Source organism: Molothrus ater, chromosome 18, assembly GCF_012460135.2.
Source record: "Molothrus ater isolate BHLD 08-10-18 breed brown headed cowbird chromosome 18, BPBGC_Mater_1.1, whole genome shotgun sequence".
Classification (NCBI taxonomy): Eukaryota; Metazoa; Chordata; class Aves; order Passeriformes; family Icteridae; genus Molothrus; species Molothrus ater.
In genome coordinates this window covers 1,593,383-1,616,797 of record NC_050495.2, presented here as the reverse complement: position 1 = coordinate 1,616,797, position 23,415 = coordinate 1,593,383, and the positions used below count along the sequence as shown (strand labels likewise).

Sequence of the window (23,415 nt, the reverse complement as noted above, 5' to 3'; positions counted from 1 at the left end):
TTTATGTATCATATCCCAGTGCACCTTTCATGTCAATGTTTTTTCAGTCAAATGCAGGGTTTTGTTTACCCCAAGAGACCGTGCAGAATAAGTGGGAAGAGCTGTGACAAAAGTTGGTGAAATACAGACTAGAGCAGCTCCACACAGCTAATGCTTAACAGAGTCTGCACTCCTTTCCTCTGCCTTGATTTTCCCAGATTATAGGTTTATTCCCCTCTGGACTGAATAGCAGTGCACGCTGGAGTGAGGCTTCTTAGACTGAAACTCTGCTTTGGGATTCCTGTCCAAGAAAGGAGAAAAAGCAAAGGACAGCAGAGCAGAAGTGCTGCTGCAGAGGAGGGAGCTGCTGCTCCTGCTCAGCCTGTCCCAGGCTGGCTCTGTCCCTGTTGTCTCACTTTACCTGGCCAGGACCCCTCCTCTTCTCTTCCACCCCTGTCACCACGCGTCTTTAGGAAGAAATGCAGGTGCAGTTTTATTCCAGCTTGTTCTCCATAATAGCTCTTGTCAGATTGCATTGGGTCTGTGCACCAGAATTAATTGCAATGCTGCTGGGAGAAAAATCCCAAACTAAATCAACAAGAACTTGCACAACTGCCTTCATTAACCAGGAGGAAGAAAAGCAGCACTGAAGTGCCACGTTTGAGAGAGTGTGACTGGTGGGCAGGGAGCTGAATGCCAGTGCCATTGGACAATATAATGAAAACCTTTAAATAGAAAGGTGAGTTTGGTGTAGCTGCTGTGACTTCAGGAGCTTGGCCCTGGTTGACCACTTTGGCCATGAAAACAAACTTGAAATAACACAAGAGAATGCAGAGGGAAATGTTTGATTACCTCGTTTCACTTTTTGTTAGAGCAGTATTCTGGAAGTTTTTGGGCTTTTGGAAAATTCTTGCATAGTAACAAAGGAACAATGATTTTTGTTTCAAGGTCCTGTTTATCCATTGCCAACTTATTCCTGTTGCCTGGAAAAATTGAAAATGCAGTAGCTTAAATAAGAAACTTGAACCACCATGTTGAATTTGATTTAGGTAAGAACCTCCCTTTTTGGAGGAACACTTTGAAAACAAACTTTAAGAATTATTGCCCCACATCTGTGCTGAGTGTGTTTCAGCACCAAGGGGTGAAATATCACCAGGAGGGGAGGATGAGCCTGAATATTCCAAGATGGGGGGAAAAAAGGAAAGAAGCCCAAGTGCTGAGAAGTGGAAGGTGAGGAGAGCTTGCTCTTTTCTGCCTGGTAATTGTGTGCAGGGGTGCTTCCAAGTGCAAGCACTTTGCAGCTGGAATTTTGTGTCAGGTTTATGGAGGCCTTTAAGTGCAGCACTTTTCCCACCTTTGTTCAATTCTTTGCTGAAATGATGTGTCAAAATGCCAGAGAACCACCTGTTTTGTTCAGCTGTGTTTTCTGCAGAAAGCCTCTTTCCCTGTGCCCCTCTGTCCATTTAGCAGGAGGGATGTGCAGGGAGGGACAGAAAGGACCTGGCCCCACTCCTGGCCTTCCTCCCACCTTACTGCAGTCAGCAATCTGAAATTGGTAGTGCAAAAGGAGAAACAAGTGTATTATCATGAAAACCTGCCGATTTTTAGAGGGAAAGTAAAGAATGAATGGTTAACAGAGGCAATTTTAAGGGAGATAAATTTCCTTAATGGAGGTGAATAGCAAATATTCCTTTTATTTGAACAGTCCAGCAGGGCTGACCTGATTTCTTTCTGCAGCTCAGGGTGTATTTTTGTGTCTCACATTAGGGAAATGGCAGAAAAAGGAAGAGGCTTCCCTTCACTTAGATAGTTCTTGGAGATGAGTCCTTCAACACAAATTGGGTAATTCTCTTCTACCTCTCTTGCTGCAGCCAGTTTATCTCTCTGGAAAATCAGTACTTTCCCCATTTCTCACAATGGAACAGGTTCTGAAGAAACAGATGGGGAGGTTTGGATTTAAATCAAGTCTTAATCACTTCCAAAGGCTAATTATGAAGACAATACCTTGCAAGCAAAGATAGAAGTCTTTTTTCACTTTCCTTCTGTCCTTCAGTGTCTGTTGTTGGAAAACCAAGTCAGCCACTCTTTCACATAGTTTACAAACAGCTTAAATGAAAAAAATTGAATCTACTGTGGAATCCCAGCCTGGTGTGAGTTTGGTGCTGAGGTGTAAGAACAAGGGACCAGTTTAAAATCCTTTATCAGGGAAATGTGCTGTGACTTTGATATTTACTTGCCTTTATAGAATAGTAACTGGGAGACCTTTGTCTGTTTACAGAATACTTCTATTGAAAACCAATAACTCTGTCACTGCCTATTCCTGAGAAACATTGATGTCATCCCCTTGCCCCACCTGTGAGGTGACACTGGAAGCCCCTGGAAGTGGAACATTTTGCAATGGTTTCAGATTAAGAGATATTCAGTGATTTTCCCCTTGAACTCCTGCAGCTGCCAGTGGCATTATAAACTCATGTTTATTGGATATGCCATTATCATTTTCCACTTAAGAAGGATGGCAAATAATACTGCATTTCTTCCTTCCCTTTCATCTGCTGCTGCATTTGGACCCCTCTGTAGCTCTTTGCAGTCACTGATGTTCGTTTTGCTGCACAGCTGAATTTCAGAGAACCTGCCAATAAAATCCCCATTTTCTTGTTATGCAAAAAGGCCACTTAGCAGGAAAGGTGTGGAAATTGGTGTTTAAATTGGTCAGAACCAACAGCAGGTTTGAGTGCGCCCAGAGAACAGGCATGGACCTGGGACTGGGGAATATGGAATCCTTTTCCTCACCTGTCCCTGGCCTGGTGGGATTTCCTGTGCCTCAGGCAAGTTATTTTAGATGGGTAATGAAAAGAACTACAATAACTGCCCTGTTGTCTTTGGCAGGGCTGAGAACTGGCTTGGAAGTCTTGTGGAAAGATAAGATACTAGAAGCAGTAGTTTAAATACTGCTTTATAGAACAGATGAAATAGAGACGGGAAAAGATGAAAATTCACTAGTTGGATGCTGCATTCACAGCAGTTTTACATTTCTGTGGATATTTGGTCTTTATTATAGTTAATACCTCCAGTCAGTCTCTTTTTTAAAAAAAAAATTTTATTAACTTCTCACAGATTCTTAACACATTCTTTCATTCGAGGGACTGTGTTTCCTAAAATCTGATGGACTCTGGAAAAATATTGATGTTCTGACAGCAGCAGCTCAGCTTTTGAAACCCAGATGATATTGTCCTAGTCTGCAGGAAATAAATACACTGCACAAGAGTTCACTGGGAAATTCAATCATGAAAACAAAAAAGGGATTTTGTTCTGAACTTGAATAAAAAAGAGGCTGCTCTTTGTAAAAGTTGTGCAGGAAAAGAAATAATCAGACAGAGGGGCATGTCAGAACAAGGTGGAACGTCACACAAGGTGAGCAGACTGACAAATTAAAGTCAAGAACAAAACTCAAGCCAAGAAGAGGCAGAGGAAGGAAGTAAAAATCCTCCAGTACTTCTTAGATCAGTCAGAAAACTCTCAAAAACTCACCTCTAATAAATCAATGTTCTGATTTGAAAAAAAAATCCCTTTTTTTTTTTTTTTTAAATTTTAGGGTATTTTCCAAAAGAAAATATTCTCAAAGTTGACTTCTTTCCACTTGATTTTCATGGAGAAGCTGATTTGTTTTCTCCAAACCAAAAGCATTCCAGGCAGTGGCAGGCCCAGGACGATGAGATTTCCTTTGGTGTTTGTTTGACAGGAGCTCGGTGCTGGGGAGGTGGAAGGCAGCCAGGGCAGGGAGCTCCCAAAATCAGGGCACAGAGCAGCAGCAGCAGCAGCAGCTCTGGGTGTGCAAGGGTAGGAAGGGCTGCTGCTGCTGCTGCACTGGCCACACATGGGATGGTTTTCTTTTTCCTGCATCCCATACAGCAGCAGGAGGCTTCATTAAGCGAAGCAGACCAAGGGTGCATCAAATGTGAGTCTGTGTCACTGCTTGGGGTGCAAATTTTAACTCCCAGGGGTGAAGGAACCAGCAGCTGTGTGTGGGTATTGACTGTTTGTAGTTCTGAAAGCGTGGAGGGATAGAGAGTCTCTCCCTTAATTCTTGACTTCAAGTACAAAGAGACATCTGAGCCCTTCAATAGGCAATGGAGAGAGAGAAATCTTCCAGAGCATCTCTGGTGCTGGCCATGGAGGGAATCAGTCCCTGCAGGCACTCAGGAGAGGCTGAGCTCAGGCTGTGAGAGCCCAGAGCCGCTGTGAAATCACCTGAGCAGGTGAAATCAGTGAGTGCAGCAGCCTGGCCCTGACAGATAAGACAGCCCCTCTTGAAGAATAAAAAGCAGTAATTCTTTGGGAAAGGCACAGCTCTTTCCTGCAGATCCACGTTCTTCAGGAAATGAAATCCTCCTTTTGCAGGACAATGAGTGAGAGCATCTCCCAGAGCTCTGTTGAAACTCCATAATGCACTTCTCAAATACAGAAAATGGTCATCCTGCTCTGGCCAGGACTTACACCAGTGTTTGAACTGTGCTCGGGGGGAAGACAGAAACCCCACTTCTTCTGCCCCCCTGCCCAGCTGTCTCCTCTCAGGAGATCTCAGAGGATTTTGTGCCATGGCTGCTTTCCCAAGGATCTCTCCCTGCTCATAAAGAGTTTTCCCTGAGGCACAGCCCCTGGGAAGGGCTGAAGGGAGCAAGGCCCTGTGTCCAAAGCAGGGGAGAGCCACGCTCCCTCCGTGCTGGTGTCCTGCAGCACGTTGGGATGTGGTGCAGACATGCTGTAACTAATTTGTGCATCCTTCTATAGCATTAAGCAGCTGTTCTTACAGGACATGGATTTCTACCTGGGCTCGTGGAAGGGGATGAGCACACAGATTGCAGTGCTAAACTCACGTGATCCACAACCTTATGTTTCAGTGCCTGCAGCTTTGCTCTTGTGAAGCTGAAGCCTTTTCAAGCCACTGAGTTGCCAGCTCTACCTTTGCACCAGGGGCAGAGAATTCCCTCCAGAAAACCCTCCCTCAGCCCAGTCTGGAGGAAATATCAAGAGCAGGAAAGGAGTTGGAGAGGAGTCTGAAGGAAACGTTTCCAAATGGCCATCCCTGATGTTGTTAAATATTTCTGAAGGAAACGTTTCCAAATGGCCATACCTGATGTTGTTAAATATTTCTGAAGGAAACGTTTCCAAATGGCCACCTCTGATGTTGTTAAATATTATTAAGCCTGTGGGACAAACACACAGAGCCAGAAAATTGTATCTTTGACTGCTGATGGTACTCAAATGAATCTGATAATTATGTTCCATGGCAAGGCATGGCCTCCTTAGACTTCTCTGTGGAGAAAACAATGCCTTTGAGGAATGTTCAGATTAATTATTTCATGGCCATTTGAAAACAATCATTAGTGTATCCGTTTGTACACTCACTGCTCTCGAGCAGAGAACTCTGCCCATGTTGTGTCCACTTGCAGGGCAATGTTGTTTGATCTCAGTCAGAGGGGAGCCACAATTTTATTAAGTCAGAACATGATTATGTTCCTCTGGAACAAAAAGGTGAAAAACCAATATCTTTAAATGAACTGAGAAACTCTAAATATGCTTTAAAATGGTTCCCAGTCACCTGCTGTTGAGAAGGACTGGCTTGAGCGTGTCAGGAGAACGTTCAGGTCCTGCACAGATTCCTGAACACAGCACAGATTCCAGTGAGAATGGCTGGCAGAGCTCACCAGACTTTGAGGCTGACTTTGGGCCCTGTGTTTCTTGGCTAAAAGGGCCTGAAACACGAGTCAGGAGCTCTTGCTGCCTGTTCTCTCTGCAGACATCCAAAATCAGGTTCACAGCAGTTGCTCCCCAGCTCTGCAGCCTCGGGTGGGCACTGGCAGTGATGGTGTCACCAAGCAGGTTTGGCCATGATGTGCTGAGGAGAAATAACCCGAGCCCAGGCTCAGAAAGGGTTTTGCTCGTGCAGAAGGCACAGTGGAGTCTGCCTGACAGGTTGCAATTACTTCTGCCAAGTGCACCAGGCTGTGTTCTGAACCTTTGCTTAATGGGGGCAGATCTGTTCTGAGTTATGAAAAAAAAACCAAACCCCAAACTGCCTCAGGTCACAGAAATGACAGTCCCTGTGTGTCTAATCAGGTTTCACCTTCAGCAGCAGGTTTTTCTTGTTCATCCTACATAAACCTCACAATAAGCTGAATTTCCTTGGTAAAAAAACATGAAATGGAGTAAATCTCAGCTTTAGTTTCCATGAATCCAAGAGAGAGCTGGCTCTGTGTGCCAGGTACGCTCTGCTGAGATCAGAGCTTCCTTCAGTGGCTCCATGGCAAAAAGACAAGTCCAGAAATGAGACTCTGCTTTGGAGTCTCTGGATCGTGATTTTTTGAGCTAAATCAAATTGTTTCTGCAGCACTGATACACATCTAGAATAATATTCAATTAGGCTAATGGCTGCTGCCTCCATTGTTCAGTGAGAAGCAGTGATTGGGAACCTCTGAGCGTGGCTCAATCTGCACTAATTCCTGCTGCACAACACCTGCACCTGCCTGCCCTTCCTCAGCCATCCCACAGCAAATAAAACCTTTTAATAGCTTTTATTTCTATATTTATATATTTCTATATTTCTATATTATTTCTATATTTCTATATTATTTCTATATTTCTATATATTTATTTCTACATATTTCTATTTTAGTTTTATTTTATTTCTATTATATTATATATATATATATGTATAATAGAAATATGTTTATTATATTTCTATTTTATTTATTTCTATTTTATTTTATTTTTATAGGTTTATTAGGAGATAGAGGATGACTTTTAGCTTAGACAGGAGAGGCTGCAGGGTTTCTTATTGTCCCTCTGTCAGAACAGACCCCTCTAGCAGGGATGGAGACTCCAGGGATGAGGAAACAGAGCAGGGGATGGATGTTGGAGGGAGTGGGATGGGGGGACTCGTGCTGACACCTGAGAACTTGGGGAATTGCTGATTCCACAAGTGCTGCACTGAAATGATGATTGCAGGGTAAGGAAGCAGCTGAAGTTCAGCCCTTTAGTGGGAGGGAGGAAGGAAAGGAAGTGAGGAAGGAAAAAATGTCAAAGAATATAATCTCTTTGCAAAAATGTTTACATTTTCTAATCTTTCATAAACACATAATCCCAGTTGTTTGTTCTTGCCTTTGGGTGATTGAATGGTGTATCTTACCTGATAGAATGGTGGAAAATGGAGTTTTCTCACAGCCAGGCTTCATTAATATGTATTGGGAACCTAAAACGGTGTTCAGCCATGAGGGGGGAAAACTACAGAATTGCTGTGGATTATAATAATTTCAGCAAAGCATCTAATTTATATATTAAGCTTGCTTAATGGATTTATATTGCCTTGCTCTTTGATCTGAAGCAAAAGGTGGTGAATAATTTATCAAATAAAAAAAAACCCTCCCCTAGCCCAGCCCACACGTCACAATCTGCCCTGTAATTTACATTTTTTAAGAGATGCCGTTTCCAGGCAGAAGAACTGCTTCCTAAAAGACTCCTTCTAATATTACAAATGTATTTTCGTGAGCTACACTCAGGGGAAAGAAATAATAATGAAGGAATGCAATTCTACAGACAAATGTTCCAGCTCTCTGCCTTCCTCACTAAAGACAGTCATTTCAGCTAAATGCCTAAAGGCATTTAACTGTAGCATTTGTCAGTGGAATAGGGCTGGCTTTAGGTTTCCCTCCTGATTTACAATTGAGTGTTTATTGGGTTTAGTGTACTGTAGCATGTTTTGTTAACCTCTAGAAAAACGCAGGCAGCTGGTGCATTAATCCCAGGGATGATACCTGTCAGGGGAGCCTGGGCTGCAGGGCTGCCAGGCTCTGGGGAGGGTTCTGGCTGCTCCCACAGGGCAGCAATCAGCACTGCCCTGACCTGGGCCCAGCTCCTCAGGTGCTTGCTTGTGACATGGATCACCCATTCCTCCACGTCTTCATTTTTCAACAAAAAGAGGGTGAAAGCTGCATGGTTGGGGCTGCCATAGAGTCACCTGCCCAAGGAGCATTTGGGTCACGGTTTAGGTGTGTTTAAAGCACAGTTATTGGGAGCTTTGAGCCTGGAAATCCTCAACTGATTTGTGCCAGCCCATGGGAGTCACTCCCACAATCCCAGCTCCTGGTCCATGCCCAGGGACAGCCCATGGGATTCATTCCCCACAATCCCAGCTCCTGGTCCATGCCCAGGGCCAGCAGTGTTTGTTTGCAGTCCCAGCTCCTGGTCCCTCCCCAGTGTTTGCACTCCCAGCTCCTGGTCCCTCCCCAGTGTTTGCACTCCCAGCTCTCTCAGGGCTCCTGACACATCTCCCATTCACTTTTCCTCCTCATTTGTCCAGACCCACCAGTTGTCAAACATTTACTAGGGCTATGTGCAGCGTTGATTCATATTTAAATAAAGCCATTATCCCAGCCTTGAGTTCCAGTAGTTTTCTGCTCTTCCTCTTGAGTATTTCTCTCAGTAGTGCCATCTAATCAGCTTTAGGTTTTAATTAAACAGCTGTCATTTGCTTCCTAGTTCTGTTGCGACCTGATGTTGTATTAAATTTTAATTTAGCCTGGGCTGCATAAGAAGTAGATTCCTTCAGACAACAAAGAAATGCTATTAGCAGGTTACAGTTGTAATTAAGAAGAGCTCTGCTGAAGTGCTAATGCAGTCAGGTAGAGAGCTGCACATAAACACACATAATAATAATTATTATTATTATTCAGGGACGGAGCCTGTGATATGAATGTGTAGCTTCCACCCCTTCAGGCTGCTGAGCTGAAGGAGTTGGTCAAGATCTGACCTCAAGAGAAGAAATGGGGAAGGATTCCTGGTTTTTCACCGGGGCCTTGTAGTGCCCACAGTCAGAGGGTGGTGCTGGTGGTCCTGGCTGATGTTTCACTGTGCCACGTGGGAGGAACATCAGCTCAATGAGCCCTTTCTGCATCCCAGATGCTGCCAGAAATCACCAGCACAGGGAGCTGAAGCTCAGCAGCTCTTTTCCTGCAGGAAACTCTGCCATGGAAATGCAAACCAAGCTTTACGGAATTTAGATGAAATGTTATGACTTGTTGAAGAAGCACTAAAAGGTCTGTTTATAAATCTACTGGACAGTCAATTAGTTCATATTTCTTCCTCAGGGGAAATATATTTTTGCAGTCTATAAATAGCCAGCTCTTAAGAAGGCCTTTACACAGCCTATTATATTTGTGTAGCACTCAGTGCAGGCACCAGGCCTCTGAGATATTGATTTCTGTGGTGGAGCTGCTCACAGTGGAGTGCAGGGTTTGGGAGGCTGCACCAGCTAATTAGCACAGGGGCTCCTGTGTGTGCTGGGGAGCTCAGGACAGTTCTGGTGCCTGTGTTTGTCTCATGCTCATCTTTCATGAAAGGAATGCAAATGCCTTTATAAACTTCCCATTTATCCTTCAGTGCAAAGTCTGAGGGCAGCTTTGGCACTAAAGAGCTTCAGAGGGGGCTGGAGGCTTGTGCTTTGCCACACAGGATGGCCAACACCTGTGATAGAACAAACAGAGCAAAAAACAAATGGGAAATGGATCAGGCCTGCTGAGGAGCTGCTTCCAGTCCACCAAGGTGCAGAGAGCCCTTTAATCCTGGCTCAGGGGTGTTTAATCCTGACTCAGTGTTTAATCCTGACTCCCTGGTGCTTTGATCAGGCTGTGATTGACACAAGCACTGCCTGCCTGACCTGAGCAGTTCACAGCTGTGCTAACAGAGAGTCTGGAAGTGGAATTTGTTGTGTGCTCGCTGTTTGTGACCTTGGCCAAAATAGATTTTCCCCAGATGTGTAGAAGAACACCATCTATTGTTGGAGGATGTTGGAGAATTGCTCCTCACGAGCCCTTTGACCCAGGACCACCAGGTCTTCCTCAAATATCTGATATTGAGGGCTTAGGACATATGGGGTGTTTGCAGTGGTGAAATCTAACTGCCTCTTCTCTGGCTTGTGGATGAATTACCTTCTCTTTGCTGTCTTATAAAACCTTTTTCCACGTGAGGTGCACCTAAGTGCTTTCTTCCACCTGGCAGTGCATTTTCTCCTCAGCCTTTTTCAAATCTCGGTCTTTGTAAAGGATTTTCCGTTGTTTTTTTCACACTTCCACTTCTGTCACATACTCCTCTCTTTGCCAGTGTCCCTCTCTCCTGGCTGGCAGCTGGTTATAAATGAGCCCGTTCTGCAGAAACAAAAACTAGACAGTCATTTACTGTGTAGAACATCTGGTTTGTGCCTCTCAGAGAACAGAACAAAGCCTGCACTTATTTCCTGAGGTGTTGTCCAAAAAGCCTCTCTGCTCAGGATGACTCTTAAATCACATTGGAGTCCGAGTGTGAAGCTGAGCACGTCCTTTCAGGGCTGTCCTGAGCAGAAATGGACTCCAGTGTGTGCTGGATGCTGTTCTGCTGCCCATAAACCTCTCTGGGGCTCTCAGAGGTGCCTGGCACTGCTGGTATTAGTGCTGCAGCTCATTTAATTCAGGCTGCTTTTTGTAGAAGGTTCCGAATATTGATTAATAATACATCTTAGTTGCAAGTATTTATTGGTCTTCTCCAGCTGTCCTTAGCTTGTGGTCAATGCCCATTATTCTCTATCAATCTAGCCAGCAGCCAGAGCAAATGATAGTGAATATATCTCCCTATGCAAGCTGCCATCAAATTTTTCACAAAAATCTATTCCTTCTTCCACCAATTCTAATAATGGAATTTAAAGTTAGATTGGTTTGAAGCAACTTTTTTATTCCCCCCCCCCCCCCAACTGGCAAGCAATTAGTTTTATGGAAGTTGAAAAATGAAAAGGGGATTGATTCAGAGCAGTATTTCCTATTGCAGGCTTTTTGAGGGGGGCAGAATGAATCCCTGTGAAATCCCAGATCATTCCTTGCCCCACTTGTGTGTGCCACCTTTTGGGCTGGCAGTCAGCACTGCTTCTGCAGAGGCTGCTCCCCTCCAGCCTGGACCTGCTTGTGCCAGGCAGGGGCCTCTGTAGCAACTCATTTGGAGTAATTAATCAGCCTGGGACAGAGAGGAAGGCTGTGTAATGGAGTCATTAGAGTGCCAGCACTGTGAATTCATCAGGGTTACAGATAAACGTGGTTAAGCGTCTCTAGGTGGGGAAAGACTAAAAAAATTGTGTATGGACGCACAGTTTTTCTCCTAATGTATTTATGGAAAGAAATGGTCGACTCACAGCAGAGTGAGCTGGAAGAGGAAGGAAGGAATGCTGTTGTGGTGGTGGAAAACCACCTCCCAAACCACTGGCACCATTTGGGGCAGCGGGCTGGGAGGAGCTGCTGATGCCCTGGAGATCCTGCTGAGCAGTGCAGTGCTTGCAGATCCCTTCCCTCAGCCAGAAATGTGTGAATGGGCTCAAAAGGGATAAACCCATGTTTGTCAGAACAGGGCTTGGTGCTCCTGATGCAGCTTTTGGCTTAGAAAGCTGCTAAAACATTGCAGGGAGCTGGAAGGGTGCGTGCAAGGGAAGGTCCCATCCCTGTGCCTGTCACTGTCATGACCCCTGTGCCAATCTCGTGCTGTTGTGCTGCTCCAACACTCACCCTGTGTTTGTGTGTGCCCCCAGGACACAGAAATCCTCAACACAGCCATCCTGACGGGCAGAATGGTGGCAGTGCCAGTCAAGGTGGTGGCCGTGCAGGAGGACGGCTCCGTGGTCGACGTCTCCGACTCCACCGAGTGCAGATCCGCTGACGAAGACGTGGTCAAGGTGAGGCACCCACACGAGTTTACTGGGTCCAGTTCTGGTCCCTCAGTTTGGGAAGGATGTTGAGATGCTTGAGAACGTCCAGAGGGGGCAACAAGGCTGGTGAAGGGCTGGGAACACAAACCCTGTGAGGAATGTTTGAAGGAGCTGGGGCTGTTTAGCCTGGAGAAAAGGAGGCTCAGAGGTGACCTTATTGCCCTCTTAGAGGTGACCTTATGGCTCTCTTAGAGGTGACCTTATTGTTCTCTTAGAGGTGACGTTATTGCTCTCTTGGAGGTGACCTTATGGCTCTCTTAGAGGTGACCTTATTGTTCTCTTGGAGGTGACCTTATTGCCCTCTTAGAGGTGCCCTTATTGCTCTCTTAGAGGTGACCTTATTGTTCTCTTAGAGGTGACCTTATTGCTCTTAGAGGTGCCCTTATTGCCCTCTTAGAGGTAACCTTATGGCTCTCTTAGAGGTGACCTTATGGCTCTCTTAGAGGTGACCTTATTGCTCTCTTAGAGGTGCCCTTATTGCCCTCTTAGAGGTGACCTTCTGGCTCTCTTGGAGGTGCCCTTATTGCCCTCTTAGAGGTGACCTTCTGGCTCTCTTAGAGGTGACCTTCTGGCTCTCTTGGAGGTGCTCTTGTTGCTCTCTACACCTTCCTGAAGGGAGGTTGCAGACAGGTGGGGTCGGTCTCTGACAGAACCAGAGGACACAATCTCCAGCTACGTCAGGGAAGGTATAGGGTGGATATTAGGAAGAAATTTTTCACTGAAAAACTAATAAAGCACTGGAATGCTCTTCCCAGGGAGGTGGTGGAATCACCATCCCTGGATGTGTATAAAAAAGGACTGGACGTGGCACTGGGTGCTGCAGTCTGGTTGAGGTGTTAGGGCAGAGGTTGGACTCGATGATCTTAGAGGTCCCTTCCAAACTCCTTATTCTGTGATGCTGAGTTTGTATCTTTCATTCCTCCTCCAGCCCCCACGCTGGGATTTTCCATCAGCCAGTCCTTCCCAGTGCTGGGGGTGAGGAGGGAGCTCCCAGAGGGGCTGCTCGGATCTGCCCAGGTGTTCCTCTGCTGCCCAGTGCTGATGCAGCCCATGGAGGGGGTCAGCTCCTCCCAGAGGGGTCTCTGCTCCTCTGGGCTGTGTCCTGCCTGTGGTTTCACAGCAATAATGCAGAATATTGGCACAGGGGACAGGAAGTTTCCCTTGTGCTCTGGCTGCATCACCAGCCAGGAGTTTCTTATAATGAACAATCCTGAACTGTACCAACACCTGTAGAGAGTGACAGGGATAGGAAATAACAATCATACTGCAAAAAGTCTTCTAATGAGAGCTGTGAGCTTTTAAACAAATTTAAACAATGTTGTGCTGTGCTTTAGTGTTGGTTTTTTTTTTAATATTGTGTTCAAGTGGTTCTATCTCCCTGACATTGCAATGAAAATTGTGTTGATGTGACTTTACCAAGACCCTGCCTGTCTGACTTCTGACACCACTGCATGGCCTTCAGCTTTTAGCTCATTAGTATTATTATTATTTTAGACATAAAAGAGGTGCTTTTGAATATCTTGAATATATTAGATTGTTTTATTATGTGATTTGGGGGTGTTCTTGTTTCAAATGAACTTAAAAATTGACTACAGAGAATTCTGTATGAGGTGGGTTTTTTTGGTATTACTCCTGGGTTCCATATTTTCCCTTAGGTATCAGATAGGGAAAGAAAAAAAATCCCATTTTCTTTTCCTGGAAACCAGAATTCTTTGAAGATTCTTACCAGAGGAACATGGATGAATATCTTTGTTTATAACTAGATTAATTGTCAAAGGAAAAGACTGTCTTGATAAATGTTGCTATTCTTTACATTTTTTTTCTGTGTGGCATACAGCTATTATCTGATTAGTGACTATTATTTATCAGTTGATAAACATGGTCAATGAATTGTATATTATAAACTCAAGCATCAAGTTCTATATAATCAACATACTGCTGGGACTGTCTTCTTTTTGCACTTCAGAAAACCAGATCCAAAAGATGCTGTGTGGGGACTTTTATTTTTATTAATTGAGTTTCTAGGACTTGCTGTTCTTTGAGAATACTGGACTGAACCAGACAGGATTTACAATGTTTTGTGGGTTTTTTTGGTAGTGATTTGATATAAATCAGGTTTTCATTTGTCTGCTTTAGGAAATTATTTGGGTCTGAAATCACTGACAGTAGGCAATGCTCCTGGCCTGGTACTTGTCTCTCAAATATTTGGACATAGTGAACAAACCCAAGAGGTCTCAATGTGGTCTTTGTTGAGTTGGTATTGCCTCATCCTGGTGGTATAAATGGGGAGTAATGTTATTTTTGTGAAAATTGCAGCATACTTGCATGATTTCAGTCACCAATTACTGAGACTGAATGCTGTTCGGGCATAATTTTTTAACTGCAAATATATGTATTGGTTGCAAGATTGAATCCATAACAATTAATTAGCTGAGTTAAAATTTCGTACAATGTTTATGTGCCTATATTTTTTTCAGAAAAATGCATATTCCATTTACAAGCCCCTTTGATAAAGTCAATATTGACTTTGCTTCTGAATTTCTGTTGCCTTTTCCATATAGGTTGTAGTGCTAAGCCCTCTAATGAGAGTTGTCAGGCATTTTGGATCTAATTGCCTTATCTTAAGCTTCTTTTCACTCTTAATTCTGCCTTTATTGTTTCTTTGATGCTGGAGACATATTCCTATTCTTTTGGGCAGAATAGAGTGTTGCATTCTTAACCTTTTATTTCTGTTTAATAGCTAATGATTTAATAGCCAATTAATGAGACAATTCTTTGATCACTGCTCTAACATCATTATTTTCAGTTAAGACAGTGAATTGAAGCTAGATTAAATAAAAACAGGCTTCCACCCAGGCTCTTATGTGTTTGTGCAAAATGTGTTTCTCTGGGCAGGGACCTGATGCTGCTCAGAGATGGGCAGAGGGATGAACAAGGGATTTATTTGTGTGCCAGAGCTGGGAATCTTCCCTGTTCTCAGCCATTGAACAGTTTAACAGCTACCCAAGGAGAGAATATTTCAGCTCCTTTTTTCCAAAGCCTACCTAATTAGGGGTAAATATAATAAAACACACCCAGGGTTTTTTGACCTTGCATTTTCAGCATATGATCCTCAAAGGGATCTGACAGCTGAATTTGCTTTAGTTCATCCCAATCCCTGCTTCCTAGGTTTGGACATAAGTGCTAATACTGACCAAGCCTTCCACTGGAACTGGCTGCCCTCTAAAATATTTGGATGGAAACATTCCTGTAAGTCAATGAAAGTCTTATGTTTATTCCATGATTTAAAAGGAACGTTTAATGCTGTTGGCATTTGAGGGAAAAGATTGGCTTTATGATTAAGGCACTGAAATGCTCCTCAGCATTAATTTCCATATCTCTTGCTGATTTCCTGTGTGATGTGGGTAAATCACTCATTCCCCTTGGAATCTTGCTTCCTTATCTGCTAACAAGGAGAGAAATTCATCCTTCACCCCTCCTCCACCTGCATTATATGGCTTATAAAGCTTCTATTGACTCTGATGACCAAAATCCTCATCTTCACCTCATTCAGTGTCTCCTGCCAGGGACCCCTTTCTTCCAGGAACCTCTGTCCCTGCTTTTCCTGCAAACCCTAAATAAATAATCAGGCCGTGAACCTGAAAAGAAAGAAATGGTGGGAGCGTGGCAGAGGTTGATTACAGAGGGTTTATTGCAGGAGGAAATGGACCCTGAGGGGCTTTGGCATGGCCAGCCTGCAGTGAGGAGCTGCAGGCAAGGTTCATGCCCTCCTCTGTGAGGGTGCCTCTAAAAGCCTGAGCTGCAGTAATTCCACATGAAGGGAAATTCTGAAGACTCTGGGGTCTCATGGTAGTTGTAAACATAACCATCAGCATCAAATGAAGAAATTCTAATGAGGACAGCTCCTTAGTCCAAATGTTTATCTCAGCAGTGTTCAGCTGAGAGAGAGACAGCTGCCCAATTAATTCATCCTTCCATTAGTCATAACTCCATGTCCTTTGCAAGTTACTCAGAAAGTGACTGATTGTTCCAATTAATCTCTGCAGTCACTCAATGCCTTACACCATGGACTAATTTAGCCTGATTTTTTTTTAATTTTTTTTTAATTTTTTGGTAGGAGAAAAGGCCCTCAGTAGAACAGCAGGGAGTGAGGGGCCTCCCCCTGCCCATTTGTGCCCACACGTGAATCAGTAGGAACAGACAGGCTCCCCGTGTCCAGCACAGGCACACTGAGAACAATGGTGCTCAATAACACCCCGTGAACTCCATCTGTGCCAGAATGTGCCTTCCTTGTTATCTTGCTAGAGGAAAGCTCTTCAATGAATTATTTTTCACCTTTTCATAATTTCCTGTCTAATTATAATGAAAGTAAAATTCAAACCGTTCCTGCCCTCTACTTTTGGAACACAAACCTTATCTTGAACTCTCCATAATTAATGGTAAAACAATAGAAGACCTAATTTTCCTGGCAGCAGCCAGCCAGGCTTTATCTAATGTGCAGAGAAAACCAGTGTAACAAAGGCAGGAGAGGTAATAGCTGAAACAGATTAAATCTGAGGAGAGTTCTTCCCTCTTCCAGTCAAAGCAGATGAGTGACTGAGGACCTTATCCAACAGCCCTGGGCACAGGGATCTCCAGCCCCAGCACAAAGACTGCAACAAGGATCCATGGGCAAAAATCAAACAGGGGAATGGAGGCATACTGAGCTTCTCCAATTTAGATGACACTGAATTTTTGAGAACAATCCCTTGCTGCAGACTCACAGCACATTCTTGGGACAATTTGCAGAAAGAAGAGCCTGCCTGGAAGCTGCATTGTTAAATACAGCTATTTATGCAGCAGCTCTGAAAACAAAGCCAGAGCTTGTAATTTGTGAGTTCTGCAGCTGCTTTGCCATTAAAGTATGTGATCAAGAATGTGATGGACTTGTACATAAAGCAGAGCTAATCTTGTTCCTCCATCTATCATATTTTTGAGTACCTATGACTGTATTACCCAGCAGCTTTATTTTGTGGTCACTCGTGCAGAAATTACCTTCCTTCAGGAGGCCAAACTCTTCCTGGAAGCAGTGAAAATCCTCTCTGCTTGTTTATATGATGGATTAACTTCGGTGCCACTTGGCTTGTTGCACTATGAATTTTGAACCAGATCTTGTTTTCTAAGTGATCTTTTTCTTCAGTGGAACAGTTCAGGGCTGGCAGAAGGGGATGGACCCTGCAGGTGTGACTGCCCCAGAGCAGGGGCCAGGGTGCTGAAAAAGCTTTTAAAGTGTGAGTGTTTAATGTGGTGAGTCCTTCTTGGTGTCCCTCCTGTCCTTTAAATCTCACCCGGCTGGTGCCCCATGCCCTCAGCTGTGAGCAGCCCCAGGTCAGTGCCAGCTCCGTGCCCAGCTGTCCCCAGGAGCTGGCAGGGATGGGCTCTGCAGTGCATGGCACAGCTCCTGAAACAATGACAGGGAACATTCCTCAGCCGAGCAGGAGCATGGCTGGGAGCTGAGCAGGGTTTTTGGGGCTGAGGAGCTCTGGTTCAGCTGCTGTCTCTGTCTCAGCAGTGCCGTGGCGATGACAGGGACGCTCCTGTCCCAGGAGGATTTATTGGCCAGAAAGAGTTGTCTTGTTAAACATCTTGCCTTTTGTATCTGCAGGCAGATATGCCTCAGTTAGGGCAATAATGAATTATCATCGAGCTGTTTGCAATTCATCAAACTTATAAATTAGAGCTTCTTGCAATTTCTGGTTATTTTGGACAAAAAGTCCATTCTCTTTGTCCCCATACAAAGTTCATCTTTATGAGTCATTAGGGGTGGGCAGGAGAGCACATCAGATCTCTCTGCAATATGTCTGCTGTTGAATTAAGGATTTTGCTCTTTGTTGAAATATCAGAGGTTCTGACATCCAGGTCACCAGATTCTGCTAATTAGTTTTCTAGCTTGACAAAGTATGATCAGAACAGAGGCCCACAGCCACTTACTTCATATTAAAGATTTAGCTTGAAACTCTCTCGCTACAACAGGTGGAAATCTGTATTGTTTTAGGATTGTGCCAAGCTAAAACTTTGTGTTTGGAGTTGTATTTGCACACAAACCAGCTCCATGTAGAGCAATAAGGATGCCAGCGAGGCAGTCGCACAAAATCACATATTGAGGCATTAATATTCTGTATACAGCACACGTTGTACACAGTTTATAGCAAAATATATGTGTGTGCCTTCCTGAAGCTATATTTGAACACACACAGCCTTCAAAGCCAGCTTGAGAAAACAGTGTTTTGTCTGGGAGAAGGATTCGCTCAGAGCAGACCACACCGACATGTGCAATTACACAGATTTCGGCAGAGATGCTTATGGTGTCTTCCAAGGCACCAGCTGCTACTTCAGAGGAAGAAAACAATTCTATGGCTTAGCATTTGGCTGCTCTGAGAGCAGAAATGCAAAGGGCACGGATCCCAGTCCTGGGAAACAATCATCACCCAAACCATGGCATTGCTCAGGATAAACTCTGAATATTTTAGAGTAAGAAATGCACGAGTAAATGAACAACTCAGTCCACGCTCAACAAAGGCAGCCATAAGTAGCTGTTGTTGGGAGAAAATGACAAACTTTTACAGGCTTCTCCTCCAGATTCTGTAGGACACAAGCTGTACTTTGTAGACTTTATCCTAGCTAGCCATTTAAATATTCTAATTGCAGCTCTGTGAACCTCATGATTCCGAGGCTTTCACACCTCTTGAACTATCATTCTGCTTGAGCAAATTAATTCAGATTCCCATTGTCATCAAAACCCTGGGGCCAAGCTGTGCTCTCAGCTGAGGTCCTGCCAGTGTGTGACAGGCAGGGGAGTGACAGGGGCGTGCAGAGGGCACAGTTTGCTGGTGTCAGAGTTAAAGCAGCCATTAGCTGTCAGCCCTGGATGGAGCAAAGCCTTTCTGGGCTGCCCTGCCCGATGTGGGAGCTGGAGGGGGGGCAGAGCATCCCCTCCTGAGCAGAGCAGGGCCTGGGGCAGCACCACCTGTGTGACAATGCACCCACCCCCAGGTGCCTCCATTTCCAGAGAGCCTGGGGCTGAGGTGTCACAGCAGAAACAGACAGGACTCAGCTTCTTCATGCAGAAAAGCCAATTCCTTATTCACAAAGCTCATATTTATAGGAAATATCAGAAAGCACCGTGTTAAATCTAATTGGCTAACAATACACTGAAACTCAGTTTACTTGCCGTGTGTATATCCATCAAATCCCTCTATTTTTGGTTAGTTTACATCGTTTCTTCACGGATTGTCATGGGACAGATCTTTTGTTATTACAGGTGCACCCTATTTTTCTCCACAAGAACAGATTGTTGTGCAAACTGGATGTCATTCCTCTGATTTTTTCACATGGGGACTTAGAAGCTGCCTGCTAGCTTAGCTAGAGCAGCAGGCCCTGAACCCTATTTTATAAAGCCTTTCTTTTATTCTATCTCTACCTGTCTGCAGCACTGGGGCAGCTCAGCAGTGATTTGCACTGGCAGAGCCAAAGCTCTGCGTTTCCCCAGCTCTGTGGGTCACAGTTGGGTTCTGAAGGCAGCTTGGGTGTTTATTTCTGTGCTTTAGCTCACCCACACCTGTGCTTTAGTAGCGTGTTCTGAGATGCTCTCCCTTGAGATTGGAATTGGAGTTGGAGATGGAGATGAGGAGGCTGCCATGGCACCATCAGTTTGAAGTACAGTTAATTTATTTGACAGAAGAAGCAGCTACTGTTGACAGTAACCAGCTCCCTTCCTCCTCTGTGGGCAAAGGCAGCTTTCTCTTGCTAGGTTTTTAGTTATTTATGGTTTTGCATTCTCATTATATGGAACTGGAATTCAGAGTGAAAGCTAGTTTGGTGCTCTTCACAGGATCAGGAACAGGAGGAGAATTAACACCTAGGTTGGATTGGGATTCTGAGGGGAATGGGGAAAACCCAGCCTTACAGAATCGTGCTTGATGCTGAGTTATTGAGTCAGACAACTCATTAAATGAGGATGAAAGAATAAAGTGAAGTTATAAACGGATTTCTTTTTCCATTTGCCTGAAGTATGGCAGAGTTGCACTGGGGTGTGGTTTTTCTCCTATTCCAATTAATTGCACACTCTGGGAAGAGGGTGCCTCAGCTTCAGTTTGAGCAGTGGCTTCAATGGTTAAATAAATGTCAGGATCTTGCACTTTGTTTTGTTTTGTCAATTATTAAGGTCTGATTTATACTCATGGCACTGTACCAAGACATTTACTCCCACATCTAAGACTTGAATTGCTAGAGTTGTTTTTGTGAGTCGAGCCAGGCTATTGGAGAATGGTCCAGGTAAATATTTTAAAATATCAAAAGTGTTAAGTGGCAATTAAACTTTAAAGTTTGCATCTGTTCAAGAAGAAGTTGAGGGACAGATTTGGAACTCTGTGATGCTTGGCTGGGGAATTAAGCAGCTTTCCATCAAATTCACTGTGAAAACGAATCCGTTTTTGTTAATATTAAGTTGTTGACTTTTACTCCTTTGATGAATTTCTCCTGAGGAAAAGCACTGGAAGTGCTCCATGGTTCAGGAACAAATGGGCATCGTGTTCAGGGAGAGCAGTCAGCTCCCAGCCCTGGCTCTGGCAGGGCCATCCCTGCAGCCTCAGTCACCCTGGTGTTCCAGACAGTGATCAGCACTTTGGTTTTACATCTGCTGCAGCTCCATTCACAATGGAATGGCAAAAACTTGGGTTCATTTAAAAACACGGAAGTTTAGAGTCAAACCCAAACCCATGGTACAAAACCAGAGTCTGGCAGCAAAGGGGGAGGCAAAAAGAGCATCCAAGGCCATAGGGATGGATATGGAAACTGCTGGGCTGAGGGTGAAATCTCCCCCAGTGTCAGCCTGGCCCCAAATCCCTTGTGAGCCACAGGGGACAATGAGCAGAGAGCCCTGAACTGGTGGAGGTGTCAGCAAGAGGCTGGGAGAGGAACATTTCCCTTCCTGGCACGGGCCTGGGCGTTCATTTGATGGATTATTCAGATTGCCTGCAGTGTGCTCAGCCCTGAGTGCCAGTGCTGTGCACACAGTGCCTGCTCTGCAGCTCTGTCCTGCAGCTCTGTCCTTCATCTCTGCTCTGCAGCTCTGTCCTGCAGCTCTGCCCTGCAGCTCTGTCCTTCATCTCTGCCCTGCAGGTCTCCCTGCATCTCTGTCCTTCATCTCTGTCCTTCATCTCTGTCCTGCAGCTCTGTCCTTCATCTCTGTCCTTCATCTCTGCCCTGCAGCTCTGTCCTGCAGCTCTGCCCTGCAGCTCTGTCCTTCATCTCTGTCCTGCAGCTCTGCCCTGCAGCTCTGCCCTGCAGCTCTGTCCTTCATCTCTGTCCTTCATCTCTGTCCTGCAGCTCTGTCCTTCATCTCTGCCCTGCAGCTCTACCCTGCAGCTCTGTCCTTCATCTCTGTCCTTCATCTCTGTCCTTCATCTCTGTCCTGCAGCTCTGTCCTTCATCTCTGCCCTGCATCTCTGCCCTGCAGCTCTGTCCTGCAGCTCTCCCTGCAGCTCTGCCCTGCAGCTGCACAGGAGCCCCACAGGGCTGGCTGCAGCACAGACATGAGCTGCAACAGCACAACAGCTGCAACACAGAGACCAGGGAGCTCATCCTGTGGTGAGCTCCTTGTGCAAACCCCCAGCACAGCTCAGCAGGGACCAGGGATGGATGAGATTGCAGGGCTGCCAGCAAGGGCACTCCTTTGTGTGAGAGGCATTGTCACAAAAGAGGAGCTCCTAGCAGGAAGTGCTAGCTCCTATTTATATTGTTTATTTATTTGCTCCTTTCCAATTGCTGCTTCTGAGATTGCTGTTAGGATTTAATTTGCAACCCCCCTCCGGTGGCTCTCAGGTTTCCTTCTGGAAACATAAGAGGAAATCCTTAAGACACACAGTTCTTCCTTAGATCTCTTACAATCAGTATTAGGCACTGCAGAGCCAAATTAATGTATGCCCTTCCTTATTGTTTCCCTTCTTAATTCATTTCTTTCCATAAAGGCTCAGCAAGCAGCAATTTTCCAAGTGAGTTTTTAATCGCCTGAGCTCAGCATGATTACTGTCTCACAATCTAGTTGCCATTTGATGCAATCAGTATTTCAGAATACAATCATCTTTTTTTTTCCTCCCCAAAACTGAATATTATATGACCAGCTGATAACACTTGGCTTCAAAGAAACATGAAATACTTGCAGTGCTGTGTGAGAGAATAGAACTTGTGATTGCAGGGTCTTCCCCAGCCAAGTGCATGGAGGTGATGTGAAACACTTTTGTAAGATGGGGCACAAAGAAATTCATTATTCCAATGCAAAGAGCACAGGCTGGGGAGGTGGAGAGGGAAGGAAGGGGAAGATGGGAACGTGGCATGCTGAAGCATTTCTTACTGCTGGGATGTTTGCTTTGAAAGGGCCTTTCAAGAGTACATGTTGCCAGGGGAGATTTTCTCTCCACATCTTTTATTGCCACCCCACAAATAAAAGATTTCAAAACAGCCATACTGGAGATCTGCAGACTTAAATAGTTCCTGCCACACAGAAGCTGGAGACTTCCAGATTTCCCCAGCCTGCAGTGAGTTTAGCTTGAGAGATTATGAGAGTGAAATGAGAAAGTCCTTCCTTGGAGTAAATGCTTCATTGCTGTGTTTTTAAGCACATTTTGTGTACTATAAATGCCAAGAAAATATTTTCACAATTGCTAAGTGAAGATCAGGATCTGAGGACAAAAAGCAGAGGCAAAGTGGCACGGAAGGAGAGAAAGGATAAAGGGGAACAGCAGCTGCAGATCCTGTACCCTTAGGGCAGGGCTGTGTTTCCTCCCTCCAGCCCATCCTGCAGCTCCCCAGGGTCCCCCTGCTCCTGCAGAGCACCAGGGATGGCTTTGGTGTCCTCATGCAAGGTGACACAGGGAGAAAGCCCCAGGGCTGCAGCTGGACCCTGAGTGCATTTCCATGGGGAGGATCCATCAGCAGTGCTGCCATGGAGAGCTCAGACCCTGAGAGGCTTTTCCTTGGTGCTGTCCCTGCACAGAGTGACAGCCCACAGGGTGTGGATGCTGCCCAGCCCTGCTGTGGACACCTCAGCACTGGAATTGTTGTGTGGATGCTGTGGATATCTCAGCACTGGAATTGTTGTGTGGATGCTGTGGATGCCTCAGCACTGGAATTGTTGTGTGGATGCTGTGGATGCCTCAGCACTGGAATTGTTGTGTGGATGCTGTGGATTCCAACAGCACTGGAATTGTTGTGTGGATGCTGTGGATGCCTCAGCACTGGAATTGTTGTGTGGATGCTGTGGATATCTCAGCACTGGAATTGTTGTGTGGATGCTGTGGATTCCAACAGCACTGGAATTGTTGTGTGGATGCTGTGGATGCCACAGCCCTGGAATTGTTGTGTGGATGCTGTGGATATCTCAGCACTGGAATTGTTGTGTGGATGCTGTGGACACCTCAGCACTGGAATTGTTGTGTGGATGCTGTGGACACCTCAGCACTGGAATTGTTGTGTGGATGCTGTGGATATCTCAGCACTGGAATTGTTGTGTGGATGCTGTGGATATCTCAGCACTGGAATTGTTGTGTGGATGCTGTGGATGCCTCAGCACTGGAATTGTTGTGTGGATGCTGTGGATTCCACCAGCACTGGAATTGTTGTGT

At 45.1% G+C, this 23,415-nt stretch overlaps 1 protein-coding gene across 1 annotated transcript in view; it reads left to right on the top strand.

The window, feature by feature from the left end:
• LOC118693081 (transmembrane protein 132B-like) overlaps nt 1–23,415 on the top strand; it is a 221,872-nt gene that overhangs the window by 164,166 nt on the left and 34,291 nt on the right. The window contains exon 5 of the mRNA XM_054516802.1: nt 11,579–11,722. Coding sequence (XP_054372777.1) covers nt 11,579–11,722 — 144 coding nt within the window. The remainder of the gene's footprint in view (nt 1–11,578; nt 11,723–23,415) is intronic.